General features: G+C 25.4%; 1 protein-coding gene across 1 annotated transcript in view; it reads right to left on the bottom strand.

Moving 5' to 3' along the window:
- Nucleotides 1-392: 392 nt before the first annotated feature.
- The window catches only part of LOC107445269 (protein transport protein Sec24D), a gene marked incomplete in the record, with an annotated part of 34,699 nt that continues 15,368 nt past the window's right edge, over nucleotides 393-19,723 (bottom strand). Inside the window, 12 exon segments of the mRNA XM_043051482.2 lie at nucleotides 393-3,504; nucleotides 4,348-4,437; nucleotides 6,147-6,250; nucleotides 7,562-7,649; nucleotides 9,220-9,323; nucleotides 9,994-10,188; nucleotides 12,726-13,010; nucleotides 14,899-14,995; nucleotides 15,088-15,258; nucleotides 15,952-16,068; nucleotides 17,631-17,724; nucleotides 18,837-18,949. Of these exon segments, the coding sequence (XP_042907416.1) occupies nucleotides 3,367-3,504; nucleotides 4,348-4,437; nucleotides 6,147-6,250; nucleotides 7,562-7,649; nucleotides 9,220-9,323; nucleotides 9,994-10,188; nucleotides 12,726-13,010; nucleotides 14,899-14,995; nucleotides 15,088-15,258; nucleotides 15,952-16,068; nucleotides 17,631-17,724; nucleotides 18,837-18,949 (1,596 nt within the window).

Below are 19,723 nucleotides of genomic sequence, written 5' to 3'. Positions count from 1 at the left end.
TTTTACTTATATAGCTTTTTTTATTTTATACTTTTTTTTAAAACTTCTTTTTCAATATTTTAAAGCGAATAAACTGTTCTATATGTGAAAAGAATTATGTTTCTATGTTTTTTTGTAGTCTTCATCTGACTTACTATTTTTTTTTTTTTGGCTCGGTTTTTTTTTATGATTGTTTGCGGTAATTTACCACCAGCTACAGAAACTGCTCCTGCACTGGCCGCATGACAATGCTTCCACTTTAATTTGTTTCTAATCTTTATTCTTTTTTGATCGTTAGGTTGCTATTTCTAGTAGTACTTCTCACAAGGCGATATTTAATATGTCATTTAGTATGTTATTTTGTGTTAATGCGACTATATATATATAGTCGAACAATGAAACAGGAGAGTATAAATTTTCAAAATAATTTCTTTTTATTCTTTCAAAAATAGGTAAGACATACACTGCACAATTTATAAAAGATCAAATGCATTTTTTAAATGGTCAAATAGGGATGCCAATTTCTAAACATTTATTGTTTCATTATTGACCTCAATAGCATTTTAACTTTTTTAATGAAATTATTTAAAATTTCTGTTTATTATAATTATTTTAATTTTCAAAAATTCATTTTCCCAAGAAAAATTATTTAAACTACTTTAAAGTTAAAAAAAAAGAAGAAAGAAAATGGATCAGTAATGTTTTAAATGCAGAAATGTAAACATTGAGGGGTGATAAATCCAAAAACAAAGCAAAGTTGATGTTTCTATTTTTTTCAATGCCATAAAGCAATTTATACACAAAAATCCCTGCAATTTCCAAGTGACACTTACCAAAAAAAATCTATAACCTATGTTCGAATTTATAATTACATTTGACATCCCAAAATAAAGCATAACTCTTTGTAACATACAAAAATAAAACTGAATACAAAACACAACAAGTACAATAAAAATTCAATACAATTTTAATCCTCTAACAGCATTTTTTAAACAAATGCAAATTTTAAATTTCAACAAGAATTAAATATCAAAAAGGAATTTTTAAATTTTTTTTTTACATTTTTTTTTAAAAATGGAATATGTATATACAAAATAGTACACATGTATTTACAAATAATAAATTTTAAAAATCAAAAGTTTAACATTTCTTATCACCTTTAGAGTTAGAAAAAATTCCAAAGCAATTTCAAGAAATAAATTATTCAAATACAAAATCTTCCTATTGAAAAGAACTCAAGAACTCGCTTTACTTAATTATAAGAAAAAAGGAATGTGTAATATTTTTTAAGAAAAGATAATCAGGGTGTGTAGCCAGATTTTTCAACAAAATATAAACACCTTTTATGTACTTTTTAAGCACTGAAAAAATATTTTTAATCACTTTCCAAAAAAAAGTCATAACTAGGATCTGTGCATTAATAAAAAAAAAATTTCTATCGTTTAAAGTTCTTAATTTATAAACATATAATTCAGAATTATTTTGATCATGATAAAATAATTAGTTTCCGATAAATATTGCAGAGAAAATTGTGAAAATCAGTCATTTTTTGTAATTTTGAACGAAATTCGACACAACAAAGAAATAATCTCTTTTTAAAAGATTAAAAATTCAGCACTTTTTACAAACCCCGAATAAAAAAAGCACCTTTAAGGGCTTTTAAAAAACGTAAATCAAAAATAAGCACCTTTAAGCACTTTTTAAAAACGCTATGCACCCTGATAATAGAATAAACCATTGAACATGAGTCCTTTCCAATGGTTTGAGACTGAGCACTATCATTGTGCTTAACAATGTAGAGGATGCTTGTGCAAATTAATAATCATAAATTTGTTGTAAATTGTTAATTTTAGACAAGAGGTTATAAAATGTTTATTAATTTATAAATTTTGCGAATTTATTAGTTTCTCCTTGATTTCGAGGTCAAAATTTTTATTTCATTATAACATTTAATCTTGACATATTGATTTAAAAAAAAGATAACTACAACAGCATTAATACCTTTCAATTATTCATATTTGTTTGCTTATTTTAATTTCATGAAGAAAAAAAAAGAAATTTAGTAAAAGATTGATTAAATAATCAGTCAACATATTGATTTCAAAACAAGATATTTTACAGAAATCTAAGAACATAAAAAAAAAATCAGGAGCTTATCCATGAAAAGCATTTATTAATTAGACAAGAGTACAAAATGACAGCCAATATTTCCTTATGATTTTTCAACAAAAAAAGATTAAATATTTATGGAAATAATCTTTATATCACAATAAGTTCAAAGTCCATTGAATTAGCATAGTTTCTAATATTCACAAAATGACTTTACTAGAGTAAGAATCATTTTGACAAAAACGAAATTAGGTATCGTGAGCCTCAATACAGTGTAAAAAATATTAAACATTTCAGTTATCTTTTTGAGAAATAGGATTTTAGTTTGAATATTCAGTTTTGTATAGTAAAAAAAATTTGATATGAATATTAAAAATAATTATCAAACTAAGTCAGCATTTAGCTCTGTGAAAGTTATTTCATGAAAACATTTTAACTGTGTTCAAAGTGAAAAAATATGTGTGTGTGTGTTTTTCTTAAATATTGAACTTCTATATTGTGCATTTTTGTAAAATAAGTTAATAATGTAACAATCTACAAGATTTCAACAATACAAGATGTACAAGGTTTTTTTAATAATTTTTTTAATCAATACTGATTTTTATAACATCATAATAAAATAATATATACCATAAATATTGTCCTATTTGCAGCTTACTGATAAACAAAGACATTTTAACAAAGTAAAACACTTTTTACATTTGTATATTTCATTTTTAATTTATTTGCCAACAGTCCCATAAATTTTCAGTCCCATAAATTCATTCCTTAGAATTCAACGATAATACTTTAAATAATATGAAATATACAAATCTAATTGATACAATATATAAGTTTTGTATAACAATTCCTTTATTCATTCAAAAAATAGGCAGTTAAAATTCTCTCCAAACTTTAGGAAACTAAATAAAAGTCTTCATATATAGCGATTCTCCCATTCATTTAAAAAATAGACAGTTAAAACTCTTTCCCAATTTTAAGAAACTAAATAAAAATCTTCAGAATTATTTTCTATTCTGAAGAATAATTAAACAGACAAATATATTTCTTTATCCTAAAACCACAAAATCTCTTTCATACCAAATTAAATTCAATACTTTAAATTTTTAATTAAAAAAAAACTCAGAAATTTTTTTAAAAACATCGACAAATTAGAACATACACTAATAAAACTTTCACAAGCAACATTTCCAAGTAAACATCAAAAAGCTTTAAAAAAAAAGGCCAGTTTTTTATATATATTAAAATGTTTGTTTAACAGCAGATAGAAATCACTCCTCATTGATTTTTGGAAATTTCTCGATACAAGTGGCACAAGAAATCAACATAAGATGGACTACCATCAACTCCTCTGTCTTCCACTAAAAATTGCCGAAATACAACTTCAAGTTTATCTCCTTGGACCATGATAGTAAGCTGAAAAATAAATGTATATCTTATTAAATTAAAAGAAATTTCAAGCTTATCTACTTGAATCATGATAGTAAACTGACAAATAAATGTATATCTTAATTAATGATTTAAGCTTATCTACTTGAATCATGATACTAAGCTGACAAATAAATGAATATATTAGTTAGTTAAAAACAACTTCAAGATTATCTACTTGAATCATGATAGTAAGTTGAAAAATAAATGAATATTTTAGATTCTGTCATTTAAAATTATTATAGTATAAAATTTTTAAAAGTTGTGTACATTAAAATTCAAACATTTTTACATCATTGTTAAATAAAATTATAAAGAAGAGAAAATAATTTAAACAACAATTATTTTCCTACAAGGATTTCACTTTAGATAAATAAATTTTAAAAATGTGTGCAAAACTTGTTGATGTTGCTTCAGTTTCAGAGATATGGCAGAAAAAAGTTTACACAAAAACCTTCAACTACTCTCCTCACTAGGGCCATACTTTAAAAATTGCAGTTTTCCAAATTTTGATGGTCATGAAACCAAATTCATAAAAGAAGGGTGCGTTTATTCCGAGAAAATATGTTTTAGTATGGTTTATTATTTTAAAATATCATCTGCTCAAATTTAGGGTCCTGGAACCATAAAGTAATTACATCATCAAGGTTCTGCTGTTTATAGACATTGCAATTTTAAGCTACACAAGATTTTAATTGCAAGTAACTAATTTTTTTGCTACTCTTTATGCTTTTACTGGATCGAAAAAAAAGCTGGTTTAAAAATAATAAATAAAAAATTAATAAAAGTTAACAAAAAAAATGTCTAGAATAAAATAGAATAATAACATACCCTCATGTACCATTGGCGATTTTCTTCAATCTCTTCGATGACTTGGCGAACCTTTTTTGATAAAGGTGTATTAAGCTCTGGTAAAGAAGTCTACCGGAAAAAAGAGAGAAACTTTTAGCATTAATAAAATCTTTTCTTTAATAATTGGCATATTAAGAAGAATCTTCTAATTATTTTAACTCATTTTAGAAATTACAAAAAATTACAAATACAGTTTAAATGAAATACTACTGTGGCAACTAAGACATTGTAGGAATAAAAACTCAGAAACAATATCAAAAATAAGATGGTTGGCATAAGCATTTATGTGAAAAATGTAATTGTATTAATATCAAAATATCTTTTTAGGAACTTCCATAATTAGGTCCATAACTAGTGCTTGTCCTTAGAGCTCCCATGCCATCAGCCTTTCAATGGGTCAATAAAATGAGTACCAGGTTAAGTATTTGGCTGACCACCCCACCAAATCAACAGAGTCTGCTCCCCAGAGTTCAGCCTCAAAAAAATTGATAAGGGCACAGTAGGCTTTGGCTTTCCTTGAGCTGTTACACCAATGAGTTTTGTTGAAACCTCAATAATTTCAGGTGTTTTTTTTTTAAATTACTTAATAAAAAACCAACATAAGAAGATATAAAAAGGGACTTTAACACATCATATATTAAAACAGATACAAAACATTTCATAACAAAAACATTTTTTAAAAGTTTTATATTATCAATTAATAAATTTTTTGACCTAACAAAGTAATTCCATACATATGCTATCAATTTGATAGTTACAGTAATAATAAATCTTTTTTACAATTACAAGATCTAAGCTATTAATATTTAATTTGATTAAATGCAAATAGAAAAAAAAACAATTAAAATAAACTTGTAATAGTATAGATATTTAATTTCTATGAAAACTAGTTATTATTATTTTTTGTAACTCTAAAAGAAGGATTAAAAGCCTTCTGCATTGCATTTTCTTTGAAACACAAAGTAAAAATCACGAATTAATAGAATTAGCTAATAGTTTTTTTTTTTTCAATTGATTTTTTTGATTATGACTGTCATATGAAACTGAGTGTCGGTTGAATATTTAGTAGTGAAAATTAAAACATTTTCTCACAGTTTTCCCATGAAAACTCTCAATGGCTGTAACTATCATATTTTTTTTTTCTGTTTCCAGTGCGAATGACAGAATGTTACATTTTTTTCAAAGAATTACTGAATTAACAAATAAATGCATTACTATACTTTGAACTAATAATGTTTCCCTTTTTTTATTAATTAAAAAGTGCAAGACAGCTATAGTCCTCACTTGCTTGCATGTCGCCAAAAACTCAGACAGTTATAGCCATCATTTTGCAGCAACCTCTTAAACTTGTTTTATTCCAATGAAAATGAACCACATACAAACAGAAATAATGTGCGATTTTATCTAAAATCTTATTGTATCTTATTAGATTCAAATGTTAAAAAAAATGCACTCTTAACAAAAAGCTGTTAGGAGAATAATATTTATCAGTTTAGATTAACGATATTCATTTATTTTTAAAATATAAAAAAAATTTATACAATAAAATGCTTTTTCTTACCTTTTGTTTGTCAATCAGATTTGTGCATTGAACCCTTAGAACATTTCGCAACAAAATTAAACTTATTTTAACAAAAGGCTGTCAGATGAATGATATTCATTAGTTTAGATAAATGATATTAATTAGTTTAGATTAATGATATTCATTAGTTTAGATTAATGATACTTATTTATTTATAAAATATAAAAAAAAATATACAATAAAATGATTTTATTACCTTTTGTTTGTCAATTAGATTTGTGCTTTGAACCCCTAGAACATTTTGCAACCAATCCGGACTTATTGCTTGTCCTATCCACAGGAACATATAAATACCATTTTCTAAAAATAGAAATTAAATTATTAATTTTAAATCACATATAAGTTTATAGATGCAAAAATTACATCATTATATCATAATTATTTATTAATCAAATTATTATTATTAATAATTATTAATCAAATATTATAAATCATTATTACTTAATTATTATTATACATTATTATTTAATTATTATTACATTATTATTTAATTATTATTACATTATTATTTAATTATTATTACAACATTATTTATTAAATTATTATAACCATTATTATTAATCCTTCATAGAGGCAAAAAATTACAAAAAACTATTCAATTAAGAAAGAAAATAACTTAATGACTAAGAGCGATTTGTTCTACAATAATTAAACAATACATTTCAAAGTAACAATAATTCAACAAGAAAGAAACACAAATGCTGCTTTACAGCAGCATAATTAGATAAAAAACATGAAAGGTAAAATACAAAATCACTTAATCATTAAATTTTCAGAATTTAAATGTCATTCTACAGTTTGAAAACCATTTTACCTAAATTACTGACAAATAAATTTACAAAGACGGTGACCCTGCTTACAATTGTTACATAAGCAACATAAGTAACTCGAAAATAATGTTTTTTACTGCAAAATTTTCTAAACCTAACTGATTTCAAAACCTTATTGATTTGCAGAAATTTTAAACTTTTTAACTTTAAATCTAGATTAAACTAAGTTCATATAAGCTGCTCACAATCACTCAGGAAAAAAAAATCCTCCGACTTTTCCAGACTGATTTTACTCACTTTTGCAATTGATGACAATTACATAATTATTCGATTTTCAGTTTTTTTTTTATACACGTAAACAAAATATGTATAATACTTTCACTTTACTTTATCTAGAAGTGGTAAAATAAACGATTTCTTTTTTAAATTATACAAAAATAAACAGATTAAACAAATTGCAAGAATTCAGACTTGACTCAGAAAGAATTCAAAACAATATACACTTTTTTTTTAACTTTATTCTTCTGCAATGTATGACAAATTTTTTAAATAGTAATTTTTATTAATGTAAGAAACAATTGTTGTCAGTTAGTAAAAAATATCTATAGCTAAGTAATGTTTTGTTTTCTTTATAATGAAGACAAACATTTTTGATTGTGCACTGTTTTTAAAAAATGTTACATAATTTTTTTGCTTAAACTTTCTTCTTAAAACTGATACATTATTTTTAAAATTCTTAAAATATAAATTAATAAGGTGAAAAAAAAAACTTTTTAAAAGTGTTTATTGATTAAAAAAAAGAAAGTAAACAAAAAAACTATACATTAAAGAATAGCTTTACCCAACAAATACGCTCCATTGTCATGTAACTTTTCAATTGAACATCTGATTGGATTAGGAGAATCATCCCCATCAGGATTAACTTCATGCTAAAATGATAACAAATACTATAAGTATTTTCTTGCTATTTCATTTAAAAATAAATAAATAAGCTTTTAGATTAACTATACACTTAAAATAAAATGAGAAAATAGTTTTTAAGATACATTTTTTAAACATTTAAATAATAAAAAGACTGTAAAATTTTACAATTACAGACAACATAAATATTTCACTCATAGGCAGTAATTTAATTAAAATCTGTATTAAAAAATAAATACTATTAGTTTTTAAATAAATGTACTAATGTAAATTTTTTTAATGCTGTATTAATGCAATGTTTATATTATAATTCTTAAAACCATAAATCTAAGAACCAAGAATAACAATTATTGCTTAAATAAGAAAGATAAAAATCATGTCAAACTTATACACCTTGAAAACAAGTATTCAAAATTTTCGTATATGAATATTTCTTCTTGTAAATGAGTTTTTCTTTCTTTTCAAATCTTCTTAATTTTTAATAATTCTAGTTAAATACAATTGCAATTAATTAAAAAAATTAATTCAATGATAAAATTAGCTATATTTTAGTCAGCTTATGCATCAGCAGATTTCTTTTATGATGAAAACTTTTTCTTTTGAAATTCGTCAGTTTCGGTGGTCATATTTTTATTTCCTTCGTTTTCTTTATTGCTACTTTTTTCTGAAATTTCTGCTGCTTTTTAGAGCGTTTTTTTCAAAGAAGTTTTTTCTATTTAGAATTAAAAATATTTCTGTTTTCTTTTAGTACTGATTACTATACAATCAGTGATACATTGCAACATTAACTAGAATAATGGACATGAATTGGATTGAATGACTTGTTTAATGTTACAAGAGCAACTTCTTGATAATTTAATGCTTAGGAATTTGAATTGGATTGAGAAGAAAGATGATTTTGATGTGTTTAAATATCTGCTAAGTAATTAGAGACGGGACACATTTGTAACAAGGAGGAATATTTGGACAAATTTGAATCTTTAAATTATGCATAAAAAATATAAAAAATCGTATTTTTTTTATTTTTTATTTCCCTATAATTTTTGCTGTTTGTTTTCTACATATTTCAGTTTTTTCTCCCAGTTTTCTGAATTAAATAATAAAAAATGCATAACAAGAATTTAGATTAAAAACAGGTAAGGGGTGAAGATGTCTTAAATCCCTTGTAAGAAAGTTTGGAAAATATAATGTATGATAGTTAATACATTTTATTTTTAAATTAAACGTTTTAAATAATGTTTTTATCCTTTTTCCCTCAACATTGAATTCATGGCCATAAAATCATCAAAAAATGAAAATAACAGGGAAGGAATCAGTAGAAAACTGTTGAAAAAACAAATGGCAGATTTAGGAGGAATCAGCAGCAAGTGTTTAAAGGTTTGATTTTTCTACCCATAGCAAAGTAATTTATCTAAGCTTGTTTACCCAAGTATAAATCTAGTCTCATGTTTTTGTAACAAACCTTGAACATGGCTGAGGAGTATTATGTGTGAATAATAAATGTAAAAGTTGCTATAAATACCTTATAATCAAATTTAGAAATAATTAACAAAATTATAAGCCCAAAAAAATACTTACAAGAGGAATCAGAGTTGGATAAAAGTAAGTGGCAGTACTCTTAATGTCCATACTATTTACAGCAATCATGGAAAAACTTTTATCATCTAATGTCATGTCAGGACCTGTAAAAAGATTGTATAATAAATTAGAAATTGTAAAAAAAAAATCAAAATTGTTATTAAAATACAAATAAAATTAGTTTTAGTAAATCACTTTTTTTAACATTAAAACAAATTCTCTGATAATATAATAAATAATTTAACAAATAAACTCTCAATTTAGTGTCAATAAGGTAAAATAAATTAAATCTAAAGAAAATTCTCTTAAATGATGCAGCACTTTATAACATTTATTATTTAATATTATTATACACTATACCAAGGGCTAAGATTATCAATTTTATCTATTATTGTAGAAAAATTTCTCTCTGCAGATCTTCATTTTCTAAGGTAGTGCATGACTTAATGCCAAAATATTATTAATTGTTATAAAAAATAAAAGACTGAGAGATTAGATCCAGCAAAGATATAAATCTTAACATTTACCGTATATCCTGGTGTATAAGTTGAGTTTTTAAACTCACAAAATTTTACATTAATATACATGTATCTAGTATATATCCCACAATATAAACCTACCGCAAAGTATATTTTTACAAATTTGATGGTCCACATAACTAAAATAGTTGACAAATGCAGGTATAAAATATTTCTGAAGATATCTGTTAGGAATGCAGTTTAAAAAGATATTTTAAAAACTGCAAAAATATGAAATATAAGAGGGATAACTTACCTCCTGCGAGGGCATCACTTCTAAGTAAGCAGTTGATCATCAGAGGGAGAAGTTTTAAAGCTTCAGGCAGTATAAGTTGCCCGGAAGATGAATTTGTGGCACAATGTTTTCTATAACAAGACAGAATTTTCACACCACGGTTCAACAAACTGCTTTTAATTTGTTGAGGGTTATGATCTAGCATTTGCTTTAAAGCTAGAAAAACAAATGTGTTTTTTGTCACTAAATTGAAAAATACATCACATAAATAATATTATATTAAATGCATAACATTCTAAAGGGTAAAAAAAACTCAGTACAAATCATTATATTATTGTATATTTAATTTTAAAATGTTTCAACTTAAATTAGCTCATAATAAAAAATCATGAACAAACAGGCTAAAAATTAATGTAAATTTATAAAGCAAATTAACAAAAATTTATCAAGATTTTTATTTCCAAAAAGAAATCATAATCCAATAAGTAAAACTAATTCAACTGATTTTTAATATAAATAAGGATAGTGTTTTATGTTGCTACATAGTTAAAAAAAATTCTCGTTTCCTTGTTAATACTAGTAAATGTGAAAGAAAACCTTTGTTGTTTATAAATTTAATCAGAGGAATCATCATCAAATACCAACCATATTTCTTCTTAGGGTACTATGAGAAATCCCTATAATTGAATTGAGTTATAGTGAAAATAATCATGTATCGTAATACAGTACCAGAGAAGGTGAATTTTTAAAGAAACAGATGAAAGACATTGTTGATGAGCAATTCTCTCAAAAGCTTCAATGTTATCAGTATATTTCTAGAAGCAAGTTGTTTTGATTTAAATAAATGGTGGTCATGAGTCTAAAAACTAAAGAAATTTCAATATTATCATCAAGATAGTCACAAACACTCAGGAAAAAAAAATTCCTGATTTTTGTAACCCGTGCCATAAATTTTATTATTTATTTTTCAGTTACACCAAATTAAAATACATAAGACATGTTATAAAACAACTATTAGTGTTATTAGAAATGGTTAAAATAAAAAAAAATTTTAAAAAATAAAGCAAAATTAATTTTTTTGAAAAAAATATAGGATTTTTAGAAACCTCCAGCATTATTTCCGACTTTTTAGGCATTAAGTTCCCTGATTTTTTTTTTCAGATTGGTTCAATTCCCTGTTCTGTGATTACACTGATTCTATTTTTTGATATTTCACAGGGTTCCCTCTCAATTTCAGAAAAAAAATTCCCTGACTTTCTCAGGTATATCGTGTAAATTTTAATGAAAATTGAAACCATATTTTCATCAGAAAACTTTGATTCTTTTATTTGTAATGTGAAATATTAGATTTTCAGTGTAAAAAAAATCTTATAGAATGAGGATCGGATCATTTCAGTTTGAGTTAAATGTGAAATTTTTATAACAAATAATTGTAATAGATGTTAGAATTATTTAATTCGAATTTCAATAACTGANCAGTTACACCAAATTAAAATACATAAGACATGTTATAAAACAACTATTAGTGTTATTAGAAATGGTTAAAATAAAAAAAAATTTTAAAAAATAAAGCAAAATTAATTTTTTTGAAAAAAATATAGGATTTTTAGAAACCTCCAGCATTATTTCCGACTTTTTAGGCATTAAGTTCCCTGATTTTTTTTTTCAGACTGGTTAAATTCCCTGTTCTGTGATTACACTGATTCTATTTTTTGATATTTAACAGGGTTCCCCCTCAATTTCAGAAAAAAAAAATTCCCTGACTTTCTCAGGTATATCATGTAAATTTTAATGAAAATTGAAACCATACTTTCATCAGAAAACTTTGATTCTTTTATTTGTAATGTGAAATATTAGATTTTGAGTGTAAAAAAATCTTATAGAATGAGAATCGGATCATTTCAGTTTGAGTTAAATGTGAAATTTCTATAACAAATAATTGTAATAGATGTTCGAATTATTTAATTCGAATCTCAATAACTGATTACTGTTACTGTCAATTTTAAGACTGGTTATTTTCTAGGTATGATATAGGAATATTCCAGGTTTTTGTAAAAAAAAAAAATATTACAACTTTCCCTGATTTTTAGAGTTAAAATAAAATTCCCTGACAATTCCAGATTTTCCCTGACAATTCCAGATTTTCCCTGACCCGTGAGGACCCTGATTTCATTACAATAAGTGACATATTCAATTAATTGATGAGCTTACAAATTGGCAGGTACAATAAAAAATTATTCGCTCAAAAAAAATTTGAGATAATAATAAGACTTTGGGTAGGGATGCACAACCTGCGGCCCACCGACTGTTGATGTGCGGCCCAGGGGAGCTTCTGAAGGCAATAAAATATTTCTTTAATTAAAATATTTTATTCAATTTTATATTACTACATAAAATGCATATATTTTTTGCACTTTCTGCAGCATATATATATGATTAATTAATTATTGTGAAAAATGAAATAGTGTTTTAAAAAAAAGTAACAGTTTTTTCAGTTTTAAATAAATTCAAATAATTAAAAATATTTAATTTTCAGCAAATATGTAATTAACTTAACTGATAAAAATATTTAGTGCTTAGAACACTAATGTTATACGAAAATTATCATATTTGCTGCTAACATGACTAAATATGCTTGCAGCCCTTCGTTAATCTACCTGCTGTGAAAGTGGCCCTTCACTCAAAAAGGTTGTGCACCCCTAACTTAGGGAAATTTTTTAAGCGATCAAACATTTGAGTAGAACACCCCATACCTTGTTTAGAAAAGAAATTTATTATAGTGTCCATTTCTGAACACTTGAACACATCAGGCATACTGACTGAAGTAGGAATAGCAAGGTTGTGAACTCTTATCAACCTTTCTCCAGTGCAGGTTGTGTAGAGGAGGGCAGCCTGTATGAAGACAGTTTCATTCTCGGCTAACTTATCATCATAAGCAAATTCAACGGTTATTGACTTGTGACAATCTATTGCACTCAACTCTATGTCTGTCGCATTGGACATGTAAAAGTTGCCATAGTAAAAAACTGGGCTGATACCTGATACAAAACAAATAAAAAGGTTTTAAATTTATAAATAGGTAATATTGCATTCATGACAGTTAATAAATAATAAAGCTACAATAAGAGAAAATAGTAACTACAATAGAGATTTACATTAACGTCTTTAATTTTTTTAGGGAAGGAAAAATGAGGTAGAAAATTGTTTAACCCATTTTCGGCCAAAGGTGCACAAATGCACCAATTCAATAAATATTTTTTTATTAACACTGCGACGCATATTTTTCACTGCTATTATCAAGGTTCTTAAGACACCTAAAAATTAATAGTCATTCGATCGGAGTAAACACTTTCTGTTGAGAAATTTTTTAACTATTAAAGTTTTTTTAAAACTTAAAACGGTTATTGACAAATGTATAATTATTCCTTTTAAGATTTATCATTATGTTTTTATGATGGATTAAAATCAAAAGTCAGTAAATAAAATAAATAAAAAAAAAACTTCATAAAAAAAACAAGCGTTCAACTAAATGGTTCGTTCAGTCATTTGGTAAGTAGTGCCTATACGCACCATTTTATTTCTTAAATAAAATAAAAAATTTTATACACAAAATATTTTTGCTCAATGAATGTAATATAAACATATTTCAATAGAAATAGCAACACCTTTTATAAAATTTTTTATTCTTGGCTTAAAATGGGTTAATTATAAACAAACAAAATGAATGAATATTTTTATAATTAAATGTTACTCAACAGAAAACTTTAGAAACAAATGAATATTCTAATATGAAAATTAAAAGATGATTTTACGAAGCCATATTATTCTGAAACAAATACTCCATAGCGTAAAAAAAAATATTTGAGTTGAATAAATTTTTTTAAAATTACACATTAAACTATATTTTAAGGTAGAAAACAGAAAATAATCAAATCGTTCTATTTAAATACGAGTAAACACAATGCAATATCTGACAACTTTTGAGCTTTTTTAGAATTTGAGCACGAAAAAGTCTGGGTAAAGCAACACATTTTCAACAAAGTTTTTAGCTAATTTTAATTTATGAAAACTTAAAGCAGTTAAAACAATGACTTGGAACATAAAGTTTGAAAAAATAAGCTGAACACTCCAATCAAACTCATGAGAATTAGTAATTTTTTGTTATTATAATCATAAACAATATTTGTATCATCACTAATGCCTGTGACAAAATTTTCTTTGCATGTTAAAACATTTTAGTTTACAGTTACCAAAAAGATTGATACTCAATACTGATTTACTTAAAAGAACAAAATATTTTAGTAAAGAAAGTGGGTAGGTACTTTGTTTACGTTGCACTAAAGCTGCCCAATGGGTAATCTGCAATGGTCTGAGAATCATCCCTGAGGATGATCTGAAGACATGCCATTGCAATTTTGATTCTCTGCAGAGGAGATTTGTAAGAAAAGTAATAATAAATAAAAGTAGTACCATAAAATAAAAAATATAATATGAATTTCTTGTATGTTTAAAAAGCATGCTCACTTTTTAAACTCTTATACCCAATCAACATTTAAAAATTTTTTTCTGCTAAGTTTCTTGACAAATATTTGTTAAAACTAACTATCAATTTCAGCTGCAAAAAAAAAACATGTTTCTTTTTTCCTAGGTTACAATTTGACGGCATAATTTCTCAGTTCTGAAATCAAAGATTTTATTACTGTATGTTTAAAATTTATATTCCTTTTACACATGTTGCTAACTTTTAAATGTTAATTAAGTGTAATGTTTATAAAAAGATAGTTTGATCTCTTTTTTGCATCACGAGTAACTTAAGTGATTGAAGCATATAGCTTTAGGGGAATAAGGAAAATCCTATTTCCACAAAGATTCCAGTTTTCATTACTAAGGTATCTCATAAAACATAAATTAAAATAAAGTACTTACCTGCACTAGTTCTAACACGTAAAACAGCATCAAATGCTGTAGGAGTTGTAACATTTCTTTCTAGATCTTCTAGGAATCTGTCACCATCAATATGAGACTACAAGGAAAAAAATTACAAAATCAGATAAAAGTTAATGTAGACTGAATATATATAAAAAATGTTTTAAAGGAATTAGTACAAAGAAGTACCTGGAAATAAGTGTATTTGTACATCTGTCCACCTGTATATCTGCACATTGGACTTAAGCTTGCAATATCTACATATGCAGAAGGAAACAAATAAAGGTCAACAGCACAACCTGCAGCAACACACTCTTGGGCTAATTTGCTGTAAAAATCTGTTTGGGGTGACAATGCTATCTGAAAAATAAAAATAAAATTTTTTTATTAACTATGAAGGAATATGCATGTGTATAATATATATACAAGAATGAAAGTCCACAAAAAGAATAAAATTATTTCAATACTTTTTAGAGCTTTACTAGCAAGAAATTAAAAAACAAGCTAAGCTAAATCATTTAAAAATATCTCCTGAGATTCTACAATAATCTAAACAGGTCTTTTTTTTTTTCAAGCAATTGAGCGACTTTTTAAGAGAATTGGAAAAATAATAAACTCCAAGGTAATCAACATTGAATGATTTAAAGATTTACATTGCATTCTCAAATAAACATTTTCTGAACTTATTTTATTAAACAAACATTGTCAATCTGCCGTTTTTTATAGCTCCACATTCAATTAATTTTTTTATAATAAATTTAGTTGGTGTATAAATAAAATTTGAAATTAATTTAATTTAATAATGATCTATAGATTGTAACCTTCAAGTTAGTTAAGAAGATTGTTTTGATTGTTAAGTAGATTAGACATCTGTTGAAATAAAATATTTTTCAGTAACAGTTATTTTTAAGCAACAGTTATTTTTAAGCAACAGTTATTTTTAAGCAACAGTTATTTTTAAGTAGCAGTTATTTTTAAGTAACAGTTATTTTTAAGAAACAATTACTTTTAAATAAATTTAAAATGAATCATAAAATGAACAGAAAAGCTTACTTTTTGTTTATCTGTACCAAGAAGTTTCTGACCTTCCCTATGAGGCAATTTTCCAGGAGCATCAGCATTTGGAATTGTTGAATGAAATACTAGAAGTTTGCCACAACAGTTGGCATTCTATAACAGAAAATAATAATTAATAACAAGATAGTATTATGCAAAATAATACAACGTAAAAACAATAGCTAAAACAAGGAATCATGGAAAACAGCATAGAAATGTTTTAGAGAAGGCCAAGGCTCACCCCTGGGCTGCCATACCAATGATAATCATGATGATTGAAATTGGTTCAACATGATTTTTCATTTAGAAAGAAAGAGAAATAAAATGGCTATTTCAGAAGAAAAAACACTGATAAATTTTCTATTAAAAGAAAATTTGCTTTCATAAAAGTTTTTTTTACTACTTTGTATTAAGAATAAAAAAAAATTAATTAAGAAATAAAAATTTATTAATAGTGGGAATTCAGAGTCCTCTTACTGAATAGTAATTTTGAAGAGAAAAATGGGGGACGGGGTTAACTTACATCATGTAACAAGTTTTATACTGAAAAAGTAAGTTCGTTTTGGTGCTACAAGCTTATTTAAATTATTTTTATCAGTTTAATCCTTCAATTTACTTATAATTATGAGCGGCGGCATATAAAACGAAGACAACTTCTGTAAAATTAAGATAATGAAAAATACTTATAATTTTAAAATGAATAAAAATATTTAAAAAAAGTTTATACAGTGAAAAAGAGCCAAGATGGCTCAAGGGATCAAAAACTTGCTCACAATCAGATGACCCTAGTTTGAATTCTAACAGAGGCTAGTAAATACGAATTATGTTTCTGGCTCACACTGACCACAGTGCTGACAAAAAATATCCTAAATGGAAGTAAATCATAAAATAAAATCCACTATATTAGAATCCACTATCCAGTATTTTCTTCTCTGAGAAACAAATATGCGTGTTACTTCTATCAAAAAGCTCTTCACACAGACTAGTTTGTTTTAATGCTTGAGTCAGCAGTCTTTTGGGTTGGGTTCCAAATTGCAAGTTCGATATTGATAGTTCTAAACCCAAAAAAAATTGGATGGCTGCTTAAGGCCAGTTCTGAGATAAAATAAAACACATGAAAAGTTTTTGAAATGCATGTTATACTTCTAAAATAAATTTTTTAATTTTTTTTACCCAGTGTGGCAAGCCTGCAGAGTTTTTGAGTAATTTATATATATCTTTGAGTATTGAAACATATAAGTTTAAAAATTGGTATGTGCAACATATTAGAAGAAATATTCTTTAATATCCTTCAGATTTCATTTTTATAGTTAAATATAGATTCCACCTGCATTTACCTATAGACAGTAAATTACCCATAGATTAGAGGTACCCAAATAATATTTCACCCGCCATTTATTACTGATACAGTCTTTGTTTACAATATTGATAGATTATCATGCTTTAAGTATATAAGTATACAAAGCCATTTGAATTTTGAACACGACAGTCAATTACAACTTTTGTACGACTAATCTCTGGATTTAATTTAACTAAATGAATGCTGTAGGGTTATAATTAACAAAGTAAAAAATACACACGTGATATATATGCAAATAACATTCCGAAATAAAATAAAAAAAATGCATTTTATGAAAATAATTTGCAAATCCCTGACATAAAGAGTAACATATTACTTTTAAAGCCTCTAAGCCAACTTGAATAACTGGTCCTAAAATTACTTCATTTGCAGGATCATTCATAAACAAGCGTTGAATATGTTCCATAAGACTGCAAAAAAAAGTAAATAGAAATGTGCTGACAAAAAGTATAAAAGAAAACTAATATACAAGACAATTGGTATATGTTAAGTCAAAAGGTTAATCATAACCTGAGTTAAGATGATAATGGCTTAAAAATTTTGAAAAATGCAAAGAAAAAAATGGACTCTAAAAACTTAAGAATAACCTTAAAGTAAAAAATAGTGTCCTTAAAAATTTTCAAAAATATTTTTTATATTAACTTTTTTATTAAAAAAAAAATCAAATTGTAACTTGCATGAATGAATTTAGAAAAAAAATAAGGTAATAACTAAATTAAATATATAATTTAATTAGTTGGTTGGTTGAAAAAAATTTAAATAAATATCTGATTAAGATAAATAGGAATTTATTATTAATTTTTAGCTACAATCAAGCACATCAGAATTGCATGTTTTATCAAATATTTATTCAAATTAAAAGAATGCCTTTTGTCCCCAAGAGAATTCTTACAACTTTAAAAACTCTGTTCTTGTTATTGGAAAATATTTAATGCACTTGTTATTAAAGAACAAGAACACATATAGCGAATTTAATATAAGAAGTTTAATTTTGCACTATTTAAAGAAAACTTAGCTCACAGGCAAAATGTTCTTAAAATGGAAAGCATCATTCAAGATTCACCAAAAAGTATTAAAAAAAAAGGGGGGAAGAAAGATTTCCACTGAAAATCATGACTTGCCATGATGAAAATTTTCAATCAAGGTCAAAATCCATGACTTTCCAGGTACACGGACACCCTGTGTCGTTCATGGTGTGTGATTCTTTTTTAAATCGTACCAATAAGTGACTATGTGATTTTGAAATTCACAGAAATGCGGATCACAAGCACCAATTTTTAAATCACATAAATACTGATCATGTGCGATTTTTTAAATCGCTCAAATATGGATCTGGATTAGTGATTTTTAAATCATGTAAATCACGTCCTGATTTTTAAAAAACACACATGTCTTACTATGTGTGCTTTTTTTAAACCGCATGAATGCGGATCACGATGTGTAATTTTTAAATTGACACAATATGGATGGTGATGGGTCAGTTAGATTATATTAGTTAAATATAAGAAGAATAGGGCCTTACCTATCAATTAAAACTTCTGCTTCATCTAATGTCACAAGAAATCCTTCCAACAAAGGTACAAAAGCATTGTGAACATCAGACAATACCATAATATGAGGCTGAGTGAGATTTTTCTGAAATGAATTTAACAATACAAATAAAATTTGATTAATAATTTACCTTTAAGAATCAATTTCTGAAATTTTGGGAAATTGAAAAATTATGTTTAATAAAATCACTCTTTTACTTATTAAAAAATATATTTTTTTAGCCATTTTGTGTTGAAATTTTAAGTAGCTTACTGTGAGGTGCTTTCATGGCAGATTAATATTAATAGGTTGATGTAAAATGGTTGGCTGAAAATAATGAAGGTGAACTTTATCACATTTAATACTCATTTTTTAAAAAGTCATAGCTAATTTCAAGGCAAAATTCATTTAATTTTGATTATAACTGTCTAAATTATCATATGATCAATGATCTTATAAGTTTTAAAAAAAACTCAGATCTTTAACAGAACTTCTAGAACTTGCCCTACATTTTTTAATATTAAAATGATAATTTTTCAAGCACAAAGTATCCGCCTGGGAATGGATATGAGCACTCCAATTATAGTATAAAAATGTGTTTAAATTAATGTATAAAAAACCTTTTTCCAAAAAATGACAATATTTTTAATTTGATTGAAATTATTAATTAGAAGACTATTTTCAATTGTTGTTAATGTACATTAAAAAAAATAATTTTTGACAATATTTTTAATTTGATTGAAATTATTAATTAGAAGACTATTTTCCATTGTTGTTAATGTACATTAAAAAAAATAATTTTTGACAATATTTTTAATTTGATTGAAATTATTAATTAGAAGACTATTTTCCATTGTTGTTAATGTACATTAACAAAAA

This window comes from Parasteatoda tepidariorum, chromosome 3 (genome assembly GCF_043381705.1).
Source record: "Parasteatoda tepidariorum isolate YZ-2023 chromosome 3, CAS_Ptep_4.0, whole genome shotgun sequence".
Taxonomy (NCBI): domain Eukaryota; kingdom Metazoa; phylum Arthropoda; class Arachnida; order Araneae; family Theridiidae; genus Parasteatoda; species Parasteatoda tepidariorum.
The sequence above is the reverse complement of the archived record's forward strand: the minus strand, read 5'-3'. Positions and strand labels throughout refer to the sequence as shown.